General features: G+C 44.0%; 1 protein-coding gene across 5 annotated transcripts; it reads left to right on the top strand.

The window, feature by feature from the left end:
• Positions 1–18: 18 nt before the first annotated feature.
• On the top strand, positions 19–27894 carry odad3.S (outer dynein arm docking complex subunit 3 S homeolog). 5 transcript variants are annotated; one of them, XR_005966709.1, is made up of 16 exons: positions 19–159; positions 2418–2521; positions 2978–3099; positions 5387–5464; positions 10576–10755; positions 15355–15390; positions 15557–15661; positions 15778–15903; positions 16031–16153; positions 17692–17835; positions 18674–18834; positions 22753–22909; positions 23164–23319; positions 24125–24209; positions 27013–27242; positions 27719–27804. XR_005966709.1 is itself a non-coding variant. In XM_041588895.1 (16 exons), the coding sequence occupies exons 2-16, from the start codon at positions 2437–2439 to the stop codon at positions 27834–27836; spliced, it is 1800 nt and encodes a 599-aa protein (XP_041444829.1). In that variant the 5' UTR covers positions 19–159; positions 2418–2436; the 3' UTR covers positions 27837–27894. The 5 variants fall into 5 exon arrangements, 4 of the variants coding, with proteins under 4 accessions (XP_041444829.1, XP_041444828.1, XP_041444831.1 ...); XM_041588895.1 differs by having other exon boundaries at positions 15560–15661; positions 27013–27139; positions 27719–27894; XM_041588894.1 differs by having other exon boundaries at positions 27013–27139; positions 27719–27894.

Genomic DNA, 27894 nt, shown 5'->3' with positions numbered 1-27894 from the left:
GATGGAGACCAGACGTACTCTGACTGACATGTCTGGGTAGCCGAATCAGCCAATGGGAAGGCTTGTATTCTGATACCATGGAGACTGTTGCTTGGTAGTCAAGGGAACTGGACGCCACTGTAATTTCCAGTGAGTGAAAAAGGAGATAGCAGTTCACTGGTAAGTGATGGAGGATTTGGAAAATAATGTCAATAAACATACCTCCCAACTGTCCCTTTTTCGGAGGGACTGTCCCTCTTTTGACAGCTCAACCTGCCTTCCCTCATTTGTACAGGAAAGTCCCTATTTTCTCTGCATCGAACAGTCAGAAAAAGAAACAAAAGTTTCTTACTTAATTGGCTTTTAGCAGAGAACACAGAACAGCCAACAGGTGCAAATAAGATACTTTGTAACAATTTTGAGACACAAAAAAAAAGTTTAGATAAGGAGAAATATTTTCAAACTTTCATAGCCTGCCAAATTTTGTAAAATGAACATGGTAATTAGGGGGTGTGGCCGCATAAAGGGGTGTGGCCCAAAAAATTTGCTGCACTACGTGCAAAAAAAATGTTGTCCCTCTTTTTACTTCCAAAATGTTGGGAGGTATGAATAAAGAAAGGAAAGGGCAAAAATAAAGGGGAAAACAGAGGACAGGATTGTATCTGGGTTAATTAGGAAGGTAACAGACTAGGGAGAAAATGGGCAGAGAAGGTGAGGTGCTGCGTTGATTTTCAATTAACTATTAGTATAAAACAGAGAGGGATATTCTTAGACAATTTGCCATTGGGTTTTCATTTTTTATTATTTGTGGTTTTTGAGTTATTTAGCATTTTATTGAGCAACTTCAGCAGTCTGGTCTGGTTGCTAGGGTCCATATTACCCTAGCAACCATGCATTGATTTGAGTAAGAGACTGGAATATAAATGGGAGAGGCCTGAATAGAAAGATGAGTAATAAAAAGTAGCAACAACATTACATTTGTAGGCTTACAGAGTATTTGTTTTTTTAGATAGGGTCAGTGACCCCAATTTGAAAGCTGGAAAGAGTCAGAAAAAGACAAATCATTCTACGAAACATAAAAAAAGAAGGCCAATTGAAAAGTTGCTTAGAATTAGCCATTCTATAGCGTATTAAAAGGTTAACCACCTCTTTAATTGGATTTGGAAAGTAATATCAATAAAGAAAGAGCAAGGATAAGAAGGAAAACAAGCAGCGGCAGCATTGTATATAGGGTAATTAATAAGGGTAACAGTCTAGGGAAAGATAAGACATGCTGCCTTGTTAAACTACAGCTCACAGCACTGTTGAGTCCAGAGTTTGCTCAGTTCTTAGAAGTTTGCTCAGTTCTTGTTAAAGGGGTTGTTCATCTTAAAATTAATGTTTAGTATAATGCAGAGAGGGATATTCTGAGATAATTTGCAATTGGTTTTCATTTTTTATTATTTGTGGGTTTTGAGTTATTTAGCTTTTTACTCAGCAGCTCTCTTTTGCAATTTCAGCTTACTGGTTTCTAGGGTCTAGACCATCCTAGCAACCATGCATTGATTTGAATAAGAAAAAAATACAGATTAATGGAGGGCACTCCAAACTTGACTACAAAGGAGTTCATTATAATACCACTGTGTCAATAAAGAAAGCAAAGTTAAAAGGGAAAACAAGCAGCGGCAGCATTGTATATGGGGTAATTAAAAAGGGTAACAGTCTAGGGAAAGAAATTGCCAGATAAGTGTGACATGCTGCGCTGCCTTGTTAAACTACAACTACCAGCACTGTTGAGCCCAGAGTTTGCTCGGATCTTACATCCGAGCAGAGCTAGCAATTAGTCAGGGCTGTCAGATCTCACAGAACATACTGAGCAGTGCACATATGGCTCAGTCCCAATAAATAGTGACTGCTGTGTCTATGGCATATTTGAGCCATCTAGACAAATACATGAGATCCTCTGCACTCAACCCATTATCAATATATTTAAGATATTTTTCAATTTCCAGTTTTCAATTTCAGCAATCTGGTTGCTAGGGTCCAATTAACCAAGCAACCATGCATTGATCTGAATAGGACACTGGAATATGAATAGGATAGGGTGTACATAGAAAGATGAGTAATAAAAAGTAGCAATAACAATACATTTGTAGCCTTGCAGAGTATTTTGTTTTTTAGAAGGGGTTCAGTGACCCCTATTTGAAAGCTGAAGAGAGTCGGAAATAGAAGGGAAATAATTCAAAAACTATAAAAAAAATAATGAAGACCAGTTGAAAAGTTGCTTACAATTGGCCATTATAAACCCTAAAAATGTACAACATTTCTAGCTACTTCTTAAGTTAAGCTTTAATTCTCCTTTAAAGGTGAACCACCCCTTTAAGGGAGACTTTAATTGTGTCTGGGTGGGGAACCAATGTATAACATAAAGATCTGAATTCAAATATCTTGCTTTACAGCCATCTCCCACGGGCAGCCATGCCAGCCACAGTGACCCTGGATGCAGTTAAACCAGCAATACATGAGCAGATCCATGAGTTGCACAAGAAACTCCAGCTCCTGGGTCAGTCAGTTGCTTAGTAATAATGGATCCCAAAACAATTGGGTTGAAAAACTAATGAAAAGCTGTCTCAGCTCTGATTAAAAAGGTTAAGTGACAGTGGGCTTTATGGAGGTGCATGGACAGTGGTGTGAATCTAGGGGAGCAGATCCCACAGTTGTCAGGTGGGGGCGGGAGGAATGGAGATAGTGAGCATGAGTATGTGTGCATGGTGGGATTGCAAACAACACATATCCCATGGCTCTAAGGATGAGCACCTGCATTGTGTGAGGATGGGCAATTGTTCCTAGTCCAGGAGCCAATCAGATGTTTCATTTCAGTATCCCAAGAAGACCTTTAAAGCTAAGTGCTGATTGGTTTCTGTGAAGTCGTGTACAAAGCAAGTGTTATTACTGAAAGTTGTCTGCTAAGGGGTTGTCTGTAGCAGCTCTCATATACTGTTGAATCCTGTGTTGACAGATGGAGACCACAAGGCTTACGTGGAGAGGTCACAGTCGGATGTCGAGAAAAATGAAGATAAAATTCAAAGGCTGCGGCAAGACAACAAGAAGCTGCACAAGAAACTGTCTGACATGCTTGCGGTATTGATGTCTACTCGCTCCTGTACTTTCCCTTTACTGAGATGGGACCAGGCTGCGTAGCAAGTCAAATCAATTCAGTGAGGGGTGCCAAATCCACCAAAATCCCCTTGTCTGCTGTTGCAGTCCCCTGAAAGCTTTCTACGCCTGACACAAGTCTACACCACAAAGAAAGAAATAGCATACAAGGAAATACTTTCCCTTTAAAGGATAAATAAACCTTTAAAATAAGTGAATGTTAAATCGATGAGAGGGCTTTTCTAAGCACTTTTGTGCATCATTATATATTTATTCCAAGATATTAAGGGATACATGTGCTGTTTATATGAATGAATTTTGTTACAACAGCACCACCTGCTGGTCAGTTTCCCACCAGTCTGACCAGCAAGTAGTCAAGGAAGTTGTCAGGAGAAAGAAAGAGGCTGCTCTGATGTTCTTCACCAGCAGGTGGCGCTGTTGTAACAAAATTCATTCATATTAACAGTACATGTATCCCTTAATATCTTGGAATTTAAAAAAAAAAAGAGAAATACATGTCAATTATGTGTAAAACTTCAAGAAAAGCAAAGTTAAAAAAATAAATAAAAAATAAATAATTAATGTACACTGCAACATTTCTTAGAAAAGCACCCTCATCAATTTTACATTCACTTACCGTATATACTCGAGTATAAGCCGATCCGAGTATAAGCCGAGGTACCTAATTTTACCTACGAAAACTGGGAAACTTATTGACTCTAGTATAAGCCTAGACACAACTACAGCCCTGTCTCCCAGCAGCGCACATTCCGCCAAAGAGACTCCCCCAGCGATCAACCGGACTTCTTTGCAAAGTTGATGGTGACAGAGAATTGTGCAGAGAGTGCTGTGTGATATTGCCATCACTGTTAATCTTTCGTATAACCAACAGAGGGTGCTGTGTGATATTGCCATCACTGTTAATCCATTATACAACCAACAGAGGGCGCTGTGTGATATTGCAGTCACTGTTATTCTTTCATATAACCAACAGAGGGCACTGTGTGATATTGAAGTCACTGTTATTCTTTGATACAACCAACAGATGGCGCTGTGTGATATTGCAGTTACTGTTATTCTTTGATATAACCAACAGATGGCGCTGTGTGATATTGCAGTCACTGTTATTCTTTGATACAACCAACAGATGGCGCTGTGTGATATTGCAGTCAGTTATTCTTTGATATAACCAACAGATGGCGCTGTGTGATATTGCAGTCACTGTTATTCTTTGATACAACCAACAGATGGCGCTGTGTGATATTGCAGTCACTGTTATTCTTTGATATAACCAACAGAGGGCGCACTGTTATTCTTTCATAAAACCAACAGAGGGCATTGTGGGATATTGCAGTCTCTCCCCAAGTGAACTGTTAGTATAGGAATGATTAAAAGTGACTGCAATCTCAGCTACTGCCCGCTGACCCGAGTATAAGCCGAGGTAGACTTTTTCAGCACATTTTGGATGCTGAAAAACTCGGCTTATACTCGAGTATATACGGTATTTCAAAAAACATTTTTTTCAAAATGAATCCGTTAATAGTCCTGCTCCAGCAGAATTCTGTAATGAAATCCATTTCTCAAAAGAGCAAACAGATTTTTTTATATTCAATTTTGAAATCTGACATGGGGCTAGACATATTGTCAATTTCCCAGCTGCCCCAAGTCATGTGACTTGTGCTCTGATAAACTTCAGTCACGCTTTACTGCTGTACTGCAAGTTGGAGTGATATCACCCCCCCCCAGCAGCCAAACAAAAGAACAATGGGAAGGTAACCAGATAACAGCTCCCTAACACAAGATAACAGCTGCCTGGTAGATCTAAGAACAACACTCAATAGTAAAAACCCATGTCCCACTGAGACACATTCAGTTACATTGAGAAGGAAAAACAGCAGCCTGCCAGAAAGCATTTCTCTCCTAAAGTGCAGGCACAAGTCACATAACCAGGGGCAGCTGGGAAATTGAAAAAATGTCTAGCCCCATGTCAGATTTCAAAACTGAATATAAAAAATCTGTTTGCTCTTTTGAGAAATGGATTTCAGTGCAGAATTCTGCTGGAGTAGCACTATTAACTGATTAATTTTGAAAAAAACATGTTTTCCGATGACAGGATCCCTTTAAGCTTCCACTATCCAGCCCTAAACCTACCAGATGGAGTAGAACGTTGAGATTTCCTAGGAACAGAGATTTTTTTATTGCCCTGATTACAAACCTAAATGACAATACACTTTTACTATCCAAATAACTTGTTCTATTCTCTGTGGTTCAGGGGGATGAGAAGGTGATAAAGGAGGCGTTTCAGCAACATTCTGCGGAAAAAGCTGCAATGAAAAACAAGAGCGGGCAGGTGGGTGATGATAATGGTGCAACTACAACTATTTTAGAAAATCATCAGCCCACAAGACTGAATTAAAGAACCAGTAACATAAAAAAAAAATGTTTAAAAATTCGTTAGTGCACAACGAAAAATAAACACTAAGACAAAAGAAACTTTTAAATAGCAAAGCCTTTATTAAAAAATAACTTACAGAATGTCCACTTCCTGTCTGCTTCAGAAACGGCGAAAAGGCGACCATCCATCCTGCAACGATCAATTTCTTCTCCCTGGCTAGTCACTGACAGGCATTGCTTTCATCCACCTCCTGGTCTCCCGACGCACACTTCTTTCTGCTACTGTTGTGGGGAAGTGAGTTTCGGCTGGAGGGGCCTCCAGTTGGTGGGAACTTAGAACCAGCTGGATCGATGTGCAAAGTCCTGGGGTAGGAGATGTAGTCGTGTCCCCGCTTCATGGCTGCTGCTTTGAGTCTGTGGCTGCTCCCGCTGTGTGCTCGTTACTGGCTGCTGACACTGTGCTCCCTGCGCTGCCTCTGCCAAGCCATCCCTTTCCCATGGTCCCAGCGCAAGCCGACACTTCAATACTGGTGCCGGCGGTAGTGCAGGAAGCGGAGGGGTAGCGGCTGGGGCACTGCACTCCCCTCAGGGGGGAAATGGTACAGACTACAGCACAGCCGGCAGGGCAGTGAACACAGTCCGTCCACCAGCACTACCGCCGGCTCCAGTTCTCAGACTGGCCCCGGCGGGACCCAACCTCTCAGCTTCATGGCAGTTGGGGCAGTCACAGGTGGTAGCGCCGAGCTGCGGACTGCCCCGGCCTCCACCGCTCCCTGCCCCAGCTGCTACCCCTCCGCTTCCTGCACTACCGCCGGCACCAGTATTGAAGTGTCGGCTTGCGCTGGGACCGCAAGCGATGGCTTGGCAGAGGCAGCGCAGGGAGCACAGTGTCAGCAGCCAGTAACGAACACACAGCGGGAGCAGCAGCCACAGACACGAAGCAGCAGCCATGAAGCGGGGACACGACTACAGCTCCTACCCCAGGACTTTGCACATCGATCCAGCTGGTTCTAAGTTCCCACCAACTGGAGGCCCCTCCAGCCGAAACTCACTTCCCCACAACAGTAGCAGAAAGAAGTGTGCGTCGGGAGACCAGGAGGTGGATGAAAGCAATGCCTGTCAGTGACTAGCCAGGGAGAAGAAATTGATTGTTGCAGGATGGATGGTCGCCTTTTCGCCGTTTCTGAAGCAGACAGGAAGTGGACATTCTGTAAGTTATTTTTTAATAAAGGCTTTGCTATTTAAAAGTTTCTTTTGTCTTAGTGTTTATTTTTCGTTGTGCACTAACGAATTTTTAAACATTTTTTTTTTATGTTACTGGTCCTTTAAATGTTCCTTGTAATAGAAACTTACCAACTAACATTTTACTCCCCGTCACGATTCTTAACTGCAGAGATTTCCCATATGCTCATGCTCCATCTTTTTTAGTACTACAACTCTCAACACCTTAAAAGCTTTAGATCTTATTAGAATCCTATATAATTTTGTGTAAAGGTGGCATTTTTATATACAGTATATGTAAGCTTGTTATGAGCTAGGGGGCCCAGCCCGAAGGCCAGTTAGGGGGAGATTTGGGGTGACTGCTTATTTGTGCCCTGGGTACCCCTGGAACTATAGCAAGGTGACACCCCAATGTTTCTATGGATCTGTAATCTTGTTATGAGCTAAGGGGGACCAACCTTAATGCCAGTGAGGGGGAGATTTGGATGAGTGCTTATTTGTACCCTGGGTACCCCTGGAACTATATCAGGGTGACTGTTACCCCAATGTTTCTATATATCTGTAACCTTGTTATGAGCTAAGGGGGCCCAGCCCGAAGGCCAGTTAGGGGGAGATTTGGGGTGACTGCTTATTTGTGCCCTGGGTACCCCTGGAACTATAGCAAGGTGACACCCCAATGTTTCTATGGATCTGTAATCTTGTTATGAGCTAAGGGGGACCAACCTTAATGCCAGTGAGGGGGAGATTTGGATGAGTGCTTATTTGTACCCTGGGTACCCCTGGAACTATATCAGGGTGACTGTTACCCCAATGTTTCTATATATCTGTAACCTTGTAATGAGCTAAGGGGGCCCAGTCTGAAGGTCAGTTAGGGGGAGATTTGGGGTGAGTGCTTATTTGTACCCTGGGTACCCCTGGAACTATATCAGGGTGACTGTTACCCCAATGTTTCTATATATCTGTAACCTTGTTATGAGCTAAGGGGGCCCAGTCTGAAGGTCAGTTAGGGGTACATTTGGGGTGAGTGCTTATTTGTACCCTGGGTACCCCTGGAACTATATCAGGGTGACTGTTACCCCAATGTTCCTATATATCTGTAAAGTTGTTGAGCTAAAGGAGCCCAGCCCGAAGCAGGGCCGGATTTACCCACCTTGCCACCCCTAGGCCCAGCTACTGTGCCGCCCCCCCCCCCGCGCGCATTTTCTGGATGTGAATCTTTTTCCAATCAGGACATTTATGCAAAAGTGGATCAGATGGATCTGCTAGTTTAGGCTTGTTTGAGATATATCTATATATATTCTCTATATATAGACACCTATTTTTTTACATATATGCAGAGAGAGATGTGTCACTTGTTTTGTTTTGATAAGTTTGTCAATTGTGCTCCAGTGGGCAGCCGCAGCATCATTTAAATATTTATTATAAAATAAAAAAGTCAAATCTTAGCAGCAGCATAATCTTTGTAGTTCCTATTTCTCAGCAGACATTATCCCTTATAATACATGAGTGATACTCCGAGTTCCCTGTATAACTCAGCCTGCAGCCTTGTGTCTTTATATGGTCACAGAACAACCCCTCAGTGACTTCTAATATCCTTATCATTTACAGTAGGGGGTACATTATCTCTTATTATACATGAGTAATTCTCAGAGTACCCTGTTTCCAGTTGAAAAGATAATTTACAAATACAACAAACTGTGTCTGATGTTGCACTTAGTACTGCAGAGCAGCTGTTCTTATAAGAAGCAGTTTCTGTCCGTATCTGCTGCTGCACAAATCTGTATGTCAGATAACTGAAAACCAATATGTTTTGCTGAACCCTGCAGCTAAGATGCAAGTCAATCACATTTTGTAAACAAGGGAAAAGTGTAAGGAAGGAAACCTAATTCTGTAATAGGTTGAAACGAAAAAGGTCCCTTATGTCGCACTCTTGTAAATTTCTTCTTAATGAAATATAATAATCATTAATTAATTAAATGGAGTAAATGGGTTTAAATTAAATGAGGTTTTTAATTTCATCACACAATATATATAAAATCATGTACAAAATTCATTTATCAAATTTCATATGTAGCCATCAATTTATAGCATTAAATTCATATTATTAGTTTGTATATAAATATTTATTTCATCTTATATCGTAGCAGTAACTTAAAGCATAAAAAGTTCTATATTAAAAATAGACTAATTGTGTAATAGAACTGAAATGGTTTTCATTTTGTAGGAAGCAGGAAAGGGACATAAAAACATCTGTAACAGGTTTAGAACACTTGTGATTCTGCACCTCCAGCAAATCTGCAAGTTGACTATGACATATTTCTGTACATGGCCGATATACAGCAGATCTGCAGGGGAAATATTAAATGTACATACCAGCTAAGGAACAGATCACCTTGCTGGGACACACGCAGCACAGCAGAGGCAGCAGCAGCACGAGCACAGAGAGGAGTGGGAGGGGGCGGAGCCACAGCGGGAGATAGGCTGGAGGAGCGGTCCTAAAGCCAGCCGGATCTATCAGGAGCAGCCGATTTAAGGTGGCCATACACGGGCCGATAAAAGCTGCCGACAGACCAAGTCGGCAGCTTATTGGCCCGTGTATGGGGGCCCCCGACGGGCTTCCCCGATCGAGATCTGGCCGAAAGTCGGCCAGATCTCGATCGGATGGGGTTAAAAATCCCGTCGGATCGCGGCCGCATCTGTTCGTTGATGCGGTCCCGCGATCCGACCGCCCGTTTGGCGAACGCTAGGATCCGATCGTTGGGCCCTAGGGCCCACGATCGGATCAGCCCGATATTGCCCACCTCAAGGTGGGCATATCGGAGGGAGATCCGCTCGTTTGGCGACATCGCCAAACGAGCGGATCTATCCGTGTATGGCCACCTTTACACAAGATGTTAGGGGGCGCCTTCTTGCCGCCCCTAACATCTTGCCGCCCTAGGCCCGGACCTAGGGGGCCTTTCCCTAAATCCGGGCCTGGCCCGAAGGCGAGTCATTGGGGGTTATTTATCAACACTGGGCAAATTTGCCTATGGCCAGTAACCCCTGGAAACCAATCAGATTGCTGCATTTATTATTCTACTTGCAGCTGGCTTTAAAAAGCTTATCACTGATTGGTTGCTATAGGTAACTGCCCATGGGCAAATTTGCCCAGTGTTGGTAAATGAGCCCCATTGTGTCATAGCGACAAATACAAGAGTCCTCTGCACTCAACCCATTATCAATATATTTAAGACAGAGACATTTTGTGCATACCGCTACTGAAAAATGCCTTACCCTTTAAACAAAACAGGGATTGTTTGTCCATATATTGCAATATATTTAAGCTGGCCAACTACATCATAGTCATCCCATATCTGGCCAGTCCTATGCTTAATTTTCATCTGATTCATTAAGAATTCTATTGCTTCATTATACATTTTACAAAGGGACCAAGTTTTACCTGCAACTTACTAGCTGCTTTCAAAGTAAAATTCCCAAACTTGGCTGCCCTTTTATTAGACACCAGTGGGATCACCTGACTATAGCTGGGAGGGGTGGGAGGTACAACATGGAGCTGGTCACTGCTCCTGTATAACTATAACAAACAAGGGAAAGTTGTGCTCACCACTAATTTTTAAAACCATTAGGCGGGGGTGCAATGAGGCTGTGACCACAAAATACATATAGTCAAATACAAGAGTCCTCTGTCTGCACTCAACCCATTATCAATATATTTAAGACAGTGACATTTTGTGAATACTGCTACTGAAAAATGCATCATTGTGTCATAGCATCTGCTTAGATATCTGCAGATATCTTAAATAACATAATTTCCTCATCTGCTTTGTCTATTTTGTGATTGCACAGGCTGCCATCGAGCTCATGGACCAGAAGTTGTGTGATAAGATGAAGTGCCTGAATGCCCTGCACCACCAGACAGAAAAGAAGAGGAAACACTTGGAAGACATGCAGACAGAGTACAAGCAGAGGGAGCTAGAAATGCAGAGCAAGATGGAGGGGGAGGAGGGACCCTCACAGGGTGAGCAGGTGAATAGATACAAAAAAGCTTTTAGCGCTAGGGTGTCCACCATGCTACCCTACAAATTGCCCTATGCCCTACACTGCAAAACAAAAGGCAGGTGGTTAGATACTGTATCCTTAAAAAATCCTTCCATGTCCCCATAGCTCCCTCCTGTCTGTGTCTGTGTCATGCCTGCAGTGGGAGGGACAGACTCATGTCCCATAGTTCCCTCCTGTCTGTGTCACTGTATCACCCTGCAGTGGGAGGGACAGACTCATGTCCCATAGTTCCCTCCTGTCTGTGTCACTGTATCACCCTGCAGTGGGAGGGACAGACTCATGTCCCATAGTTCCCTCCTGTCTGTGTCACTGTATCACCCTGCAGTGGGAGGGACAGACTCATGTCCCATAGTTCCCTCCTGTCTGTGTCACTGTATCACCCTGCAGTGGGAGGGACAGACTCATGTCCCATAGTTCCCTCCTGTCTGTGTCACTGTATCACCCTGCAGTGGGAGGGACAGACTCGTGTCCCATAGTTCCCTCCTGTCTGTGTCACTGTATCACCCTGCAGTGGGAGGGACAGACTCGTGTCCCATAGTTCCCTCCTGTCTGTGTCACTGTATCACCCTGCAGTGGGAGGGACAGACTCTTGTCCCATAGTTCCCTCCTGTCTGTGTCACTGTATCACCCTGCAGTGGGAGGGACAGACTCATGTCCCATAGTTCCCTCCTGTCTGTGTCACTGTATCACCCTGCAGTGGGAGGGACAGACTCATGTCCCATAGTTCCCTCCTGTCTGTGTCACTGTATCACCCTGCAGTGGGAGGGACAGACTCATGTCCCATAGTTCCCTCCTGTCTGTGTCACTGTATCACCCTGCAGTGGGAGGGACAGACTCGTGTCCCATAGTTCCCTCCTGTCTGTGTCACTGTATCACCCTGCAGTGGGAGGGACAGACTCTTGTCCATAGTTCCCTCCTGTCTGTGTCACTGTATCACCCTGCAGTGGGAGGGACAGACTCGTGTCCCATAGTTCCCTCCTGTCTGTGTCACTGTATCACCCTGCAGTGGGAGGGACAGACTCGTGTCCCATAGTTCCCTCCTGTCTGTGTCACTGTATCACCCTGCAGTGGGAGGGACAGACTCGTGTCCCATAGTTCCCTCCTGTCTGTGTCACTGTATCACCCTGCAGTGGGAGGGACAGACTCTTGTCCCATAGTTCCCTCCTGTCTGTGTCACTGTATCACCCTGCAGTGGGAGGGACAGACTCATGTCCCATAGTTCCCTCCTGTCTGTGTCACTGTATCACCCTGCAGTGGGAGGGACAGACTCATGTCCCATAGTTCCCTCCTGTCTGTGTCACTGTATCACCCTGCAGTGGGAGGGACAGACTCATGTCCCATAGTTCCCTCCTGTCTGTGTCACTGTATCACCCTGCAGTGGGAGGGACAGACTCGTGTCCCATAGTTCCCTCCTGTCTGTGTCACTGTATCACCCTGCAGTGGGAGGGACAGACTCGTGTCCCATAGTTCCCTCCTGTCTGTGTCACTGTATCACCCTGCAGTGGGAGGGACAGACTCGTGTCCCATAGTTCCCTCCTGTCTGTGTCACTGTATCACCCTGCAGTGGGAGGGACAGACTCGTGTCCCATAGTTCCCTCCTGTCTGTGTCACTGTATCACCCTGCAGTGGGAGGGACAGACTCATGTCCCATAGTTCCCTCCTGTCTGTGTCACTGTATCACCCTGCAGTGGGAGGGACAGACTCATGTCCCATAGTTCCCTCCTGTCTGTGTCACTGTATCACCCTGCAGTGGGAGGGACAGACTCATGTCCCATAGTTCCCTCCTGTCTGTGTCACTGTATCACCCTGCAGAGGGAGGGACAGACTCATGTCCCATAGTTCCCTCCTGTCTGTGTCACTGTATCACCCTGCAGTGGGAGGGACAGACTCATGTCCCATAGTTCCCTCCTGTCTGTGTCACTGTATCACCCTGCAGTGGGAGGGTCAGACTCATGTCCCATAGTTCCCTCCTGTCTGTGTCACTGTATCACCCTGCAGTGGGAGGGACAGACTCATGTCCCATAGTTCCCTCCTGTCTGTGTCACTGTATCACCCTGCAGTGGGAGGGGACAGACTCATGTCCCATAGTTCCCTCCTGTCTGTGTCACTGTATCACCCTGCAGTGGGAGGGACAGACTCATGTCCCATAGTTCCCTCCTGTCTGTGTCACTGTATCACCCTGCAGTGGGAGGGACAGACTCATGTCCCATAGTTCCCTCCTGTCTGTGTCACTGTATCACCCTGCAGTGGGAGGGACAGACTCATGTCCCATAGTTCCCTCCTGTCCTGTGTCACTGTATCACCCTGCAGTGGGAGGGACAGACTCGTGTCCCATAGTTCCCTCCTGTCTGTGTCACTGTAATCACCCTGCAGTGGGAGGGACAGAACTCGTGTCCCATAGTTCCCTCCTGTCTGTGTCACTGTATCACCCTGCAGTGGGAGGGACAGACTCTTGTCCCATAGTTCCCTCTGTCTGTGTCACTGTATCACCCTGCAGTGGGAGGGACAGACTCATGTCCCATAGTTCCCTCCTGTCTGTGTCACTGTATCACCCTGCAGTGGGAGGGACAGACTCATGTCCCATAGTTCCCTCCTGTCTGTGTCACTGTATCACCCTGCAGTGGGAGGGACAGACTCGTGTCCCATAGTTCCCTCCTGTCTGTGTCACTGTATCACCCTGCAGTGGGAGGGACAGACTCGTGTCCCATAGTTCCCTCCTGTCTGTGTCACTGTATCACCCTGCAGTGGGAGGGACAGACTCTTGTCCCATAGTTCCCTCCTGTCTGTGTCACTGTATCACCCTGCAGTGGGAGGGACAGACTCGTGTCCCATAGTTCCCTCCTGTCTGTGTCACTGTATCACCCTGCAGTGGGAGGGACAGACTCGTGTCCCATAGTTCCCTCCTGTCTGTGTCACTGTATCACCCTGCAGTGGGAGGGAACAGACTCGTGTCCCATAGTTCCCTCCTGTCTGTGTCACTGTATCACCCTGCAGTGGGAGGGACAGACTCGTGTCCCATAGTTCCCTCCTGTCTGTGTCACTGTATCACCCTGCAGTGGGAGGGACAGACTCATGTCCCATAGTTCCCTCCTGTCTGTGTCACTGTATCACCCTGCAGTGGGAGGGACAGACTCATGTCCCATAGTTCCCTCCTGTCTGTGTCACTGTATCACCCTGCAGTGGGAGGGACAGACTCATGTCCCATAGTTCCCTCCTGTCTGTGTCACTGTATCACCCTGCAGAGGGAGGGACAGACTCATGTCCCATAGTTCCCTCCTGTCTGTGTCACTGTATCACCCTGCAGTGGGAGGGACAGACTCATGTCCCATAGTTCCCTCCTGTCTGTGTCACTGTATCACCCTGCAGTGGGAGGACAGACTCATGTCCCATAGTTCCCTCCTGTCTGTGTCACTGTATCACCCTGCAGTGGGAGGGTCAGACTCATGTCCCATAGTTCCCTCCTGTCTGTGTCACTGTATCACCCTGCAGTGGGAGGGACAGACTCATGTCCCATAGTTCCCTCCTGTCTGTGTCACTGTATCACCCTGCAGTGGGAGGGACAGACTCATGTCCCATAGTTCCCTCCTGTCTGTGTCACTGTATCACCCTGCAGTGGGAGGGACAGGACTCATGTCCCATAGTTCCCTCCTGTCTGTCACTGTATCACCCTGCAGTGGGAGGGACAGACTCATGTCCCATAGTTCCCTCCTGTCTGTGTCACTGTATCACCCTGCAGTGGGAGGGACAGACTCATGTCCCATAGTTCCCTCCTGTCTGTGTCACTGTATCACCCTGCAGTGGGAGGGTCAGACTCATGTCCCATAGTTCCCTCCTGTCTGTGTCACTGTATCACCCTGCAGTGGGAGGGACAGACTCATGTCCCATAGTTCCCTCCTGTCTGTGTCACTGTATCACCCTGCAGTGGGAGGGACAGACTCATGTCCCATAGTTCCCTCCTGTCTGTCACTGTATCACCCTGCAGTGGGAGGGACAGACTCATGTCCCATAGTTCCCTCCTGTCTGTCACTGTATCACCCTGCAGTGGGAGGGACAGACTCGTGTCCCATAGTTCCCTCCTGTCTGTGTCACTGTATCACCCTGCAGTGGGAGGGACAGACTCATGTCCCATAGTTCCCTCCTGTCTGTGTCACTGTATCACCCTGCAGTGGGAGGGACAGACTCCATGTCCCATAGTTCCCTCCTGTCTGTGTCACTGTATTACTCAAGAACAAAATAAGCACAAGGAAGCACCTAGCCTTGAGCCCCCTATAATTCCAGGGTTAGTCATTAGTTTGTTAGATGATAGCTTGCACATAGATACATGATAGGTCCATGGGGGGGACCCATACAGATGCCTTTGCACTTTACACGTTATTAACAGTGGGAGATAGTATTGACGTGTAAAGGGGCTGGGAAAAATCAGTATGCTGTCGGTTAAAAACCCTGGCAGATAGCACCAACTTTTTTGTATTTTACAAATTGCCCGCTGATAGTAAATGAGGCCTGCAGAATCCATGTTCCACTTGAAACACTTTATTGTTCACAGTTTACTTATTTCATCCGCAGGATGAAGCCGCAGACAAAGAGGAAGTACCAGAACAGGTTAACTATTTTATATTTGCCAAAACTTCCTTTCCTTTGCAGAATCATTTGTGATTTTCGATTGCCGAATCAACTGGTGCTAGCTTTCCAACAGGCTTTGGGCTTCTCTTTATCTCTTGTCAGCTATAGGGTTTCCCCATTGTAAGTCTCTCCTTTCTTTATCCAGCAGACTATGCGCCTCTTGGAAAACCGACTGGAAAAGGCCCAGCTGAAGTGCCAGGAGGCAGAACACATTTTCAGTGTCTATCAAAAGCTGAAAGAGCACATGCAGGTAATGTGAGTCTCTGTGAGTTAGAGTATGAGCTCTACAGAACAGGATCCACTTTTCCCATGGCTTTCACTCTATCGGTGCATCCATAGACAATAACAGGACATGTATCTCTGCAGGAGGAAAGCCTGACATTTCAGACTCAGCTGGATCTCATAGAGGCTGAGATCCTAAAGCAGAGAAATGAGTTGAAGGAACTTGAGAAGATGAACAAAGATGCTCTTCAAGCACAGGATGAGGCACGGGTACGAGGGATGGGAAGTTCTTTACATCTAGAGATAGTTACCTGTCAATCGACATGTATTGAGCTCTGAGCTGATCTGGTACCTGGGTATTTATACAATTGCTTTTTTTTTATTTTCTGGTGGACAGGCTGATCTACGGCAGCAGGAAGAAGAGGTTACAAGAGAGCGAAGGCAGAGAGCGCGCACCCTTCAGAATTACAAAAAGCAGGCAGAAGAGAGGCGTATTCATGCTGAGCGTGTGGAAAGAAGAGTAAGGTTTACATTACCTGCCCCACATCAACAACTTTAACTTTATTCTAGAACCACATCTCTCCCTCTTCACTTCACTTATTTTAAACCTTTAAAATAAGTTAATGTAAAATTTATGAGGGTGGTATTCAAAGAAATTTTGTACATTTATTATTTATTTTGATTTTATTCCTAGATATTAAGGGATACATGTGCTGTTAATATGAAAGAATTTTGTTACAACAGCGCCACCTGCTGGTCAGTTTCCCACCAGTCTGACCACCAATTAGACAAGAAAGTTGTCAGGAGAAAGAAAGAGGCTGCTCTGATGTTCTTCTGATTAGGGAAGAGAAAGGTTTCTACTTTTTTCCCTAAGCAGAAGAACATCAGAGCAGCTTCTTTCTTTCTCCTGACAACTTCCTTGACTACTTGGTGGCAGGCACGTTTCAGGGGCTGCTGCAGCCTGAGGCAGCAGCCCCAATGCCGCACCCCCTCCTGCTCTGCTCTTCTAACTTCCAGCGTCGGAGTGGGTGGAGATGGGGCCACATCGCTAGCGCAGCGAGCGCTATTGCGTTCGCTGCACTAGAAGAGCCGAATTTCCATTTTAAAAAACGGAAATTCGTCTCTTAAAGTTACCATAGGCGGCTTTTTGCTGCCCTTGGTAACTGGCCACTCCATGCCCCCTGAGGCAAGATTCCCACCTTGCCTCATGGCCGGAGCGGCCCTGCTTGGTGGTCAGACTGGTGGGAAACTGACCAGCAGGTGGCGATGTGGTAACAAAATTCATTCATATTAACAGTACATGTATCCCTTAATATCTATGAATAAAAAGAAAATAAATAATGGCTGTAAATGAATAAAGGACTTAGAATAGCATCCTCATCAATTTTACTTTCACTTATTTTAAAGGTTTACTTATCCTTTAATGACTCCACATATCTTTGTGCCCAAGCCTGAGACTCAAAGAAACTGTCAAGGTAGTGAATACAGCTCATTTGCTATGTAAGGTGGCATGTGGGAGCTGCACGTATGTGCTACTCTGTAGGTGCAAGGGCAAGTGCCAGTTTTTAAATGTATTTGCTACTTCTGTGCCTTTTTCTAACTCTTGAAACAATGTAGCAGAAGCCAACTTATTAATGGACTTGTGAAGAACCATCAAGGTATTGTGGGAATCGGAGTCTTCGCAGAAAGACATCTGGCTTCTGCTACACTGTTTCAAATAGAGGCATTGAGTAGAGGATTCTATTGTGCTTTGCATTTTTTAGTCCTGGAACACCCATCTCCTTTCCACGTGCCACCACTCAGGATCACTGCATAAAGAGAGATAGAGAGGCGACACAACTCTCTGCTCTGCATTTTGGGCACCACTTGGGAGTGGTAAGGTGTATAGTAGACTGTGCACCTGCCCTTTTTGTTTTTTTGCTCCTTTCCATCCATTAGTAAACGAGCCCTCCAGGCATGCACCCTCAATTATGTTAACCACAGTCTCAGCTTGATTCATGCACCATGCATCGTTTTTTCCATTCTGGTTCTGATGGGCAAATTGTGATGTTTTTATAGGCTCAACAAGTGGCCTTGCCTGGAGAAGATGCTATAGTGGACACTCAACAGATGCCAAGTGGAGAAAATGAAGAAAAGGTGATACGCAGCTTCCAGAAAACCTTTCAGAAGATAAAGGATGCCGCTGGGGTCACAAACACTCAGGTGAGGGCAAAGTAAGATCACAGCAATCCATTTTATGGGACATTAGCCATGTGACATGCAGTAGTGTCCTTAATCTGAATCAGGGTTACCAGGTCTAATTTTTAAAACCAGCTAAAGTCCACTACAAAACCAGTCCAAAACTAGCCAAGAGGCACTTCAAAAGTAGCCCAAAAATAGCACAATATGTGCAGTGGAAAAAAAAGTAAAAAAATAAATTAATATATGTGAAAATACGCCTTTTTCAAATTTATTCATGAAGCAAAATGGGAAAGATTTGCCCGTCACCCGGGGCGTAACTATAGAGAGGGGCCTAGGAGGTATAGGGGCCCCATAAGGCCCTGATACATATACAATTTCAATAAATATTGGTAAAACCGGTCAACCTATAGACATTTTGGTGGCCAGCAGATTTTTATCCCAAAATTGTCTGAAATTACGGAAAGTCACCGGTAAAATGTGAGAATGCTTAAGTGACGGGACAGGAGACTGGAGTACAGAGCCCAAAATCTGGTAACCCCTGACTTCTACACAAGTCAGTCCCATTGCATGCTGGGTATTGTAGTCTTATATTAAACTTGGCAGTTGGCAAATTGTAAACGACTTTACCCAACATGCATTGGGCTCGGCACATTAGGGCAAGAAAAAACTTTTGCTTGTTTCCATAGTACAAACAGGCCAAAGGCCCAAAATGAAGCCAAAATCTGTACCTTGGCAAGTTTGTACTTTCAAAACCCACCTGGGCTTTACTGGAAAACCTCCAACCTGGCAACCCTGGGCTGAATGTTGGGTGGGGAGAATAACAGAGGTTTCACCCCCTGTTCCCCATGTAACCATGTAGGAAATTGTGAAGCGCTTCAAAGCCCAGGGAGAGACCAGCAAACACTTGGAGGAACTGAAGAATGATAATGAAATGACACTGGTCAGGCTCAGAGAGCAGAAGGAGAAACTTGAGGAGGAATTCTGCAATCAGAAGTACTCTGGGGAAGCCAAGTTATCCAGGTATATGTTTTCCCTTGTACTTATAGACATTTATTCATGCTCCATAGTGTGCACTTAGAGTGGTCTCCTGTGGTCATGGAAGTCATGTTCATGTTAAATATTCTTGTTTGGGTCACTATCCTAAACAGATGGAATGGTGCTATTTAGCCATATGTGTGAATATCTACACACTTTGCAGACCCACTGGTTTAAAATGGTCATACATATAAAGAGCAAAAAGTGACCAAAGTAGTGTATGGTTTTTCCAAATTGTCTAACCTGAATGTTTGTCTCTCTCCCAAAAAACTGGGTCTTTACAGGGGTTAGGGTTAGACCCATTAGAAGCAGACCACACCAACAGCCTGTTGCTGTCCTTGTCTGTCATATAAATACAATTTATCTAGATATCAGTAAGGCAGGATTGACACAGCTTGCTGGTGTCGGTACTTAATATTGGCTCATGCATGGCCATCTTAAAGGAGAACTAAAGCTTAACTAAAGAAGTAGGTAGAAATGTAAATTATGTTTTGGGTTTCTGTACCAGCCCAAGGCAACCACTGCCCTTTAGCAGGTAAGATCTGTGTCTTCAAAGATGCCCCAGTAGCTCCCCATCTTCTTTTCTGCTGATTCACTGCACATGCTCTGTGCTGCTCTCACTTACTGAGCTTAGGGACTGTTTATATAAAATATATGTGGAACGGTCTAATTCCTAAGACGGACGAATGGCTAGTGTCAGAGAGTTGATATTTGTTACCCCCACCCGCTATGATGCCATAACGCTATAGGGCCCAAGGCAGGATGGACTATAAGGGCTAATGGTCAACTGTGGACAATGGTCACTCATATAACTTATACTAGCCCATACAAATAAATGATCTCCACTCTGTTACTTAGAAGAGTGTCAGCATAGTGTCAGCATGTCTCTTGTGGCGCCTTTTGCAGAAATGTTGCTCAATAGCTGTCTGTACCACAATGGCTATGTTTAGCCTACAGATGTCTACGAGGCTGTGGACAGTTGGAACCAGAGATCTCTTATGTTGCAAAACTGCACATCTTACAGGAATGTATAAATATATTTGCCAGTAAGTCTCCTCGCCAGACCATGTATGGTATTTCCGTGTACCCCTTGTCATAATTACTGTAAATGCCTTCTGAAAGCTATATAACGCTTGGACCAAGAGGTGGGTCTTTGGTAAGTCCTTGGGTGACATTCTGTGTGTTACTCCAACAGCTTACCCAGACAAAACTGTTATGTTGTATTCTGTATGAATAAATTGCCTGACTGTTACTAAAGGTTTTCCTTTACCGAGTTTTGTCTTACACAAGGTCAAAAATGGTACTACTAAAAATACCATCAGGACCCACTCACAATATACAGTGCACATAGAATAGAAATGTCACAATATAAGGCTGATTAGTAATTAATACAGATCATTACTACATACACAGAAACCAGTGCAATTAGCATCAGAATTAAATAATCAGCTGTTATGTTTTGGGTAGCCGAGTTGAGTATTTTATTAGCAGAGTCAGACAGCCATTACACAACTTTACACATCTTTACTTTCACTTTCACTTTTAAGCTACCAGGAAGTATGCACAGTGTAAGTATAGGCACAATGACATCTACAGGTCATCTGCATGAACACCACATATTCCCCCTATAGTAGGAAAGCATTTGGGCAAATGTAATAAACAACAACAATGCATCTTAAAGCAATAATTAGTGATGGGCGAATTTATTCGCCAGGCGCGAATTTGCGGCAAATTTGCGCGATTCGCCGCCAGCGAATAAATTCGCAAAACGCCCGCGAAAATTCACGGAAAAAATTCGCAGGCGTCAAAATTTTTTTCCGAAAAAACGGACGCCGGCGTCAAAAACGAGACGCCAGCGAAACGGCGCAAATTCGCCCATCACTAGCAATAATATACATTATTGACATCACATAGTCCTGGGTCCATGCAGGTAGTTTTCTGATTCTCTCAGTACGCCTTATAGGTTCACTTTCTTCATTCCTATTGCAGTTGACATCAGGAGTAGGAAAATGTCCTTCATCAAATGGAGCTTCTCCAAAGTCATTTCTAACAGGAGCAAGACGACTTGCATTCCATATGCATCCATCAGACAGTTCATATGTGTATGGTCCTCGCTGGCGTCTCACTTCAAGTGGTGTAGTAAATTTAGATTGTCCTTGTTTCAGTATTCCTGATTTCTAAATTTTGTCTAAAGATCCAGGCTGAAAGTGTACCTCTCTGGCACCACCTTTTCTGTCAGTATAAGCCTTACATTTGGCTTGTTGACCTTTCACAATGTCAGCAGTAGATGATTTTGTAGGCACATTATTTTTTTTTATTTTTGAAAGTTTGATGTCTGCAACATGTAACCTAATGCGCATCTGTCTGCCATGTAATAATTCAGCTGGAGATGATTGGGCTGTTGCATGGCGTGTTGCTCTTTAGTTATGTAGGAACTCTGTTGTAAATACTTTCCAAGATTTCCCAGTAAGATTTGCTGTCTGTAGTGTTTCTTTCAGACTTCTGTTGAAACGCTCAATTTCTCCATTTGCTTGTGGGTAATACACTGAAGATTTCCGATGCACAATATTCCTCTCTCTCTCTCTCAGAAAGGATTCAAACTCATATGAGACAAACTGTGGTCTGTTGTCTGATATTAACTCCTTTGGATTACCTTCTCTGCTGAAGACTGTAGACAGAAATGTTATTACTGTAGCTGATGTTATATGAGAAACACATGCAATTTCTGTCCATTTACTGTAATAGTCCATCAAGGTTATAGCAAATCTACAGTCTATAGGAGCATCTGTAAAAGGACCGACAATATCAATAGCAAGTTATTCCCATGCTGAATCTGGTTTTACATCTGGTCTCAACTTTACTTTGTGTACAAAGTTCTTTGCACAACCCAGTGAAATGTTGCTTTGTGGTGAAATTTTAGACACTGGCTGTGTGGCAGGCACTGGTGCTGTAGTAATGAGACCATCAACTAATTGTAGGTTTAATGAAGCAAAGAGATCCCTTCCAAGTATAGCAGTACCCTTATTCACAATGTAAAAGTCACATTTTGCAGTATTTGATTGAAATTGTACAGTCACTGGCAAGCAACCAAGCAAAGGGACGTTGTCCACGTTGGCGGAATTTATATCTTTCAGCAACCACACTTACTCTTGGCACAAAAAAGTTCTTTATAGCATTAAGTGCAGTTTCATAAGTATCATCAGGTAATGGTAATGTATAGAATATACGCTGTCCCTCTGCTCCCAGGCAGTGAATAAGTAAAGCTTTCTAGCAGCAGAAATCTCCCCTTTGTCAGCAGCAATAATGTAATTTTCAAACATACGGATCCAAGCAGTAAAAGGTATGGTAGGCTCACCAGGGTTTGGAAGAAAAGCTGCAGGCTGCTGCAGAGGTAGAAGAGCCATCCTTGTCAGCATTTGTTATGTTTTGGGTAGCCGAGGATGAGTAGGGTATAACACTGCTTTATTAGCAGAGTCAGACAGCCATTACACAACAGTAACTTTCACTTTCACATTTAAGCTACCAGGAAGTATGAGCACATTGACATCTACAGGCCATTTACATGAACACCACATCTGCCCTGTAGCATCAGCTTATATTACAGACAACCTCATTTTCTGCTGGATAATTAGTGAAGACCCCTAAACTTAGCTTCTCAACAGCTGCTCAGAGCCCACTGAGCATGTGAGTGTCACAGACACTTTCCAAGATGGTGACCCCCTGTGACAAGTTTGAAGTCCTGGATCATTGCTGCTATTGACAAGCTCAAACTTTAGACTGGTACAATAAGTTCACTATATAAAATATGCCATTTTTAGCCATATTCATTTTTAGGGTTTAATTCTCCTTTAAAATGCCTAGAGCCACGTAATATCTCTCATAATTTACTTTCTTCCATTGAAGAGGGCAGCAAGATCTGGAAGAGCTGCAGAGTCACCTACAGAAGGAAGAGAAAAGGCATGAGAAAGCCAAAGAGGAACTAGAACAAATGTCCAAAATCCTTGATGAGACCAAAGCTGGCATTGAACATCTAGCAGCCAAAGTCAAGCACATCAAGGTGGTGAGTACTAGTTGAGCAATATAGGAAATTTATTAATTGCTGATTGTCTGCCATCCTACAGTGTATGGTGCAGAACAGCCCAGGAAACAGGTGCCAGGTGGCTAACTGGTGCCATGGGATGCACTGAACAACACCGGTGATGTTTTCCCCCACTGTTTTACAAAGTGTGATAAATAGGCCTCACACATTACAGCTCTGAAAACTGAAGTTTTCAACAACCGGCCATGCTGTGATTTCTCTCTTCTCCATTTTAGCCAAAACACTATTTTCCTGCTCTGGATGGTTCTCCACTATCAGACGAGCAAGTTCTTGATCTAGTTGGGATCACAGAGGAGAAGCTGCAGAAGCTTCTGGATGAACTAGAGGGGCAGGATCTGGGGCAGATTCTCAAACAAATGGAGGAGGAAGAGGTGAGTAAAAGGGAAAGTAATGGTTCTTGAGTGCATATAGACCATTGGGCAACGTGTAGTGTGCAATAAACAGGGCACCTTGCATGATTAATGGGCCCTAAGGTTACAGTTATTGTGTAGCGTGTCTGCTACTGGCTCTGTGCATCATGGAGGGGAGTGTAACGTGGCAGTTAAATATTTTAGCTTAAAGGATAAGTAAACCTTTAAAATAAGTGAATGTAAAATTGATGAGGGTGCTATTCTGAGAGCTGTTGTGATTTACATTCATTATTGATTTATTTTTCATTCAAAGATATTAAGGGATACATGAACTGTTAATATAAATTACTTTTGTTACAGCTCCAACTGCAGTTTCTGACTATTCGTCCTTGACAAGTAGTCAAGGACGTTGTCAGGAGAAAGAAAGAAGTTACTCTGATGTTCTCCGGCTTAGGAAAAGGATTAGAAACCTTTCTCACATCTTTCCTAAGCAGAAGAACATCAGAGCAGCCTCTTTCTTTCTCCTGACAACTTCCTTGACTACTTGGTGGTCAGGCTGGTGGGAAATTGACCAGCAGATGGCGGTGTTGTAACAACGCTGTTTTATATTAACAGTACATGTATTCTATAATATCTTGGGATTAAAAGAAAAATTTAATAATGAATGTAAATTACAAAAGTGCTTAGAATAGCACCCTCATTAATTTTACATTTAATTATTTTAAAGGTTTACTTATCCTTTAACTATTTGATACCACAAGTGCTCCAAAAGGGGAAGAGATTTACCAATCATTTGCTAGCTTTATTATAATGCCAGTATTCTCAGTTCCAGGCAAGCATTGAGGCCAAACTGCCAGCACACAACATACGGATTTCTCTTCCAGCTCCATCCAAGCAGGATATGTTTGAAGGTAAGTGTACCTGGCTCTAGCTATAGCATTACATACTATAAGGCACCATGGTCGGGTAACTCAGTCCTAAAATACAAATCAACGGAAGACACTTCAATAATAGAAAAATATATAGGACTGTTACATGAGGTGCAAGCAACCCAAAGGTACCCCCCACATTGAGTAACCAAAAATGGTACATTCCATATATTGGGTTTGCACACTCAAAAAAATACAGGCACAAGGTGCTATCACAAAAAGTTTCTTTATATATAGAATAGCAGTACACTGTACACCAATCAAAACAGTATCTTGTCAAAACAATATGTACGCAGCAGAATTATCAGGCATAAATACAAACCAAAAGGAAAAAGGAAGGAAAAAAGTTAGTCCTTTTTAGTCCTGTTAATTCCTGCCGGTCCTGCTTCAGTGTCTCAACTGTAAAATTCCTTCATAAATAAAAAAGGATCAGCGCCTCTGGCAACGGAGAGAACAAAACAAAAAGCACAATATAGTGTAGTATTTTGAAAATAGTCCATTTAGACACCATGCGTTGAAGTAGGGAAATAGTGATATATTCTATTATTTCCCCTTTAAATATTGTTTCACTCTTTCAGACTACGATAGGATATCCCATGTGCTTTCCCTTTAGATGACCATTAGATCCTTTGTGCATGCCTATGTGACTCCAGACACTTTCACCAGAGTTAGCAAAAGTGCCTACTTACCAGATAGTAGTTGAAAAATTGCGTGTAGTGATCTTTGAGCTCCCCTCTTCCTCCGTCACTTCATATGCTCCCACATAGAAAACAGCTTTTATTGTGTAATATTATTTAATAAAAAGTTTTAAAAAATATAAAAATGTTTCACTAATTTCTTTCCCATTTACAAATACACCCATAAACAAGCTTTCTGACAGATAGCCCAGTTGGATCCGGGATAGGAGTATTGCCGGCGTCTCCCTCGTGGCTCTTCCCTGCAGCTCGCCGTTCCGTCCCCTCTGCCTGACGCGTTTCGCTGGTCTAATCAGCTTCCTCAAAGGCATAGGGAGTGTAGCGCATAGTTCCTTTTAAAAAGCTGATCTTGGCTGTGTAGCGCATAGTACCTTTAATAAATACAAACCACCCAGTTATATGTTTGAGACAAAAAAGAGGAACAACAAGAAGCGGATACACTTGCCAGCAATGAGAATACCCCAACGTTTCTGCATTATAGGGTTATTCTGCTGTGTACATATTGTTTTGACAAGATACCGTTTTTATTGATGTATAGTGTACTGCTATTTTATATATTGTGAGCTTCCGGTAGCGAAACCCTAGGCCCCGGCACAGATTTCAGCACAAAAAGGGAGACTGACCACCTTGTAGAGTTTAAAGTGCCGCTTTGCTGGCTTTTATTTTCAAAACAACCAAACAAATCTTCAGCCCACTGGGTTCACATGGGGGAATCACATAACCAGTCCCGCTTTAGACCCTCACTGGTATTCTCTTTACTCACGTTTGTGTTTTAGCCCTCACTGGCTCACTATATTGGATCTAACTGTCAATGAATATCTGACACCCAACTGCTGCATGAAGACAGAATGAAGAGAAACAGATGCTGAGAGGAATAGTGAAGATAAACTTTATTTCAGAAATTATTTAGAATATTTAATGAATTGTATTTACAAAGTTTCTTATTTCAGTATGATGAAACCTGTATTAAAATGTTCATTTTTGCGAGAGTTCCTCTTTAAAAAGAGCCAGCTTCATAGCATCAGGATTGGGGTGGGGTGGAGGAGTCAGTTGCTTCATGGTTGGATTAGAGGCAAGTAGTTTGATCAGTGTAGGATTGGAACAGACTGTTATTGCTTATCTGGTACAGAGAATGTAACAGTGGTAGGGCTGATACAAGGGGGCCATGAATTCTGACAAAAGGAACATGTGTGTACAAGGTTCCAATGTCTCCACACTAGGGTGGACTCAGAGAATGCAGGAAATTTATAACGTGGCAAATAGAGCTCATATGCCCTTTCCAGGCATTTGGCTAATCACTTAATTGAAGAATATAATTGTGCAGAGGTGCAGGTATCAGTACTGGCATAGCCACACGCCAGCAATATACTTTTAAACAAAATGGAACACCAGTACCTTGTTGTGCTTCAAACTGGTTAATCCCAACTTTTATTGCAAGGGTCTTCAGACACTGCACACCCAATCAAACTTTTCAGGACCCAAATGGCCCTTCCTCAGTTTGAAGCACAACAAGGTACTGGTGTTCCATTTTGTTTAAAAGTAGGCTAATGCCAGCACAGGATAGAATACCTCCCTAGTTGTCGAGACAGTTCAATAAGAATAACTTCCATCCCCCTTCCTCAGGACCGCCATCAGAAATTGCGGGGCCCCATACAACAAAATTTCCTGGGCCCCCTGGGCTGCACCCACCGCAAGCCCCCCCCTACAGGTCCGCCCCCCACCCCACAGATCTGCCCCCCACTACACAGTAAAAAAACAAAAGAAAATATTGGTGGCTAGGGTTCCCACATGTTAATAAAAAATAAAGATATTGGTGGTCAGGGCCCCCCATAAAAAAAACTTTTGTGGCCAGGCCCCCCCCATTAAAAAATATTGGTGGCTAGGACCCCACATGAGAAAAAAAAATTGGTGGCCAGGGCCCCTCCCCCACATTATGTGAAAATTGGTGGCCACGGCCCCTTAAACGTCCATGCCTTCCCGAAGTCAGCAGCTTTCAGAAAGATGGGGGGCCGGCTAATCAAGTAGCCCCCCTGATGGCTGCCCTGCCCTGCTACAATGATGTAAGCCTCTCCATTGTCCCCTTACTATAGATGAAGAGGACAGCGGAGAAGATGAAGGCGATGTGGTGACGCGCGCAACCTTAAAGAGACAGTCCAAGCAACTCATTGAATCAAAAACAAAGAGGAGAACCCGCCCCAAGGAGAAAAAGGGCAAACAGTAATGGACCTTCCTATCCACTGCACACTGGTTTCTGTTCTTCCTAGGGATGCACCGAATCCACTATTTGAGAAGTCAGGCCATTGGGAGCAACATCCATGGGGTTGGTGACCAACATTGGTTGGGGATCACTCATTTAGAGAGTCACACTGAGCTTTGCACATGCAGTAGCCTCTGCCTATCTGATGACGCCCTCAACTGCTACTATTAGTAATAAATATCTGTGCCCTTTTTTTATAACTCTGAATTCAGAGAATTCCCTGTGCTCATCATCCCATTTAACAGTTGGAAGCCTAAACATCTTCCATGAGCATAAACATACCCATCAATGTCACACCTGGGAAACAGGAATATTGTCTCAATCATACAGTGCTACGCAATATGTTGGCGCTATATAAATACATGTTAATAATAATAATCATGCAATGGAAAATCTCTTTTACTTTTGTTTATTATAATAAATAATATTATGGTTTCTTCACTAAAGTAGCAAATGTTGCTGTTTGTCCAAAACGTATACTCCTCTGTACCTTTCCCTGTTTCCAATGTTTCTCCATTTGCATCCCCATTACATTCCAGACAGGACAATGAGGCTACACATGGAACAGAGGGTCAGGGACTCGCATCTCATGACGTTGATGGGAGCAGAAGTATTGTGGGAAGATCGGGTGATGACGCCAACCAGAAAATTTTCTGACTGTGATTCTGTCACCTTTCTGTTTTGTGTGTTACCAATAAAAACACATTTCACCAGA

Source organism: Xenopus laevis, chromosome 3S, assembly GCF_017654675.1.
Source record: "Xenopus laevis strain J_2021 chromosome 3S, Xenopus_laevis_v10.1, whole genome shotgun sequence".
NCBI classification, from domain to species: domain Eukaryota; kingdom Metazoa; phylum Chordata; class Amphibia; order Anura; family Pipidae; genus Xenopus; species Xenopus laevis.
This window is presented reverse-complemented; position numbering and strand designations above follow the sequence as displayed.

What these genes read in the sequence shown, in the direction of transcription:
- odad3.S (XM_041588894.1), top strand. Translation starts at nt 2,437, where the DNA reads ATGCCAGCCACAGTGACCCTGGATGCAGTTAAACCAGCAATACATGAG. An exon ending in GACCCTCACAGGGTGAGCAG is followed by an intron (nt 10,756 to 15,354) that starts GTGAATAGATAC and finishes TTTCATCCGCAG; the next exon opens with GATGAAGCCGCAGACAAAGA. An exon ending in AAGTCAAGCACATCAAGGTG is followed by an intron (nt 22,910 to 23,163) that starts GTGAGTACTAGT and finishes TCTCCATTTTAG; the next exon opens with CCAAAACACTATTTTCCTGC.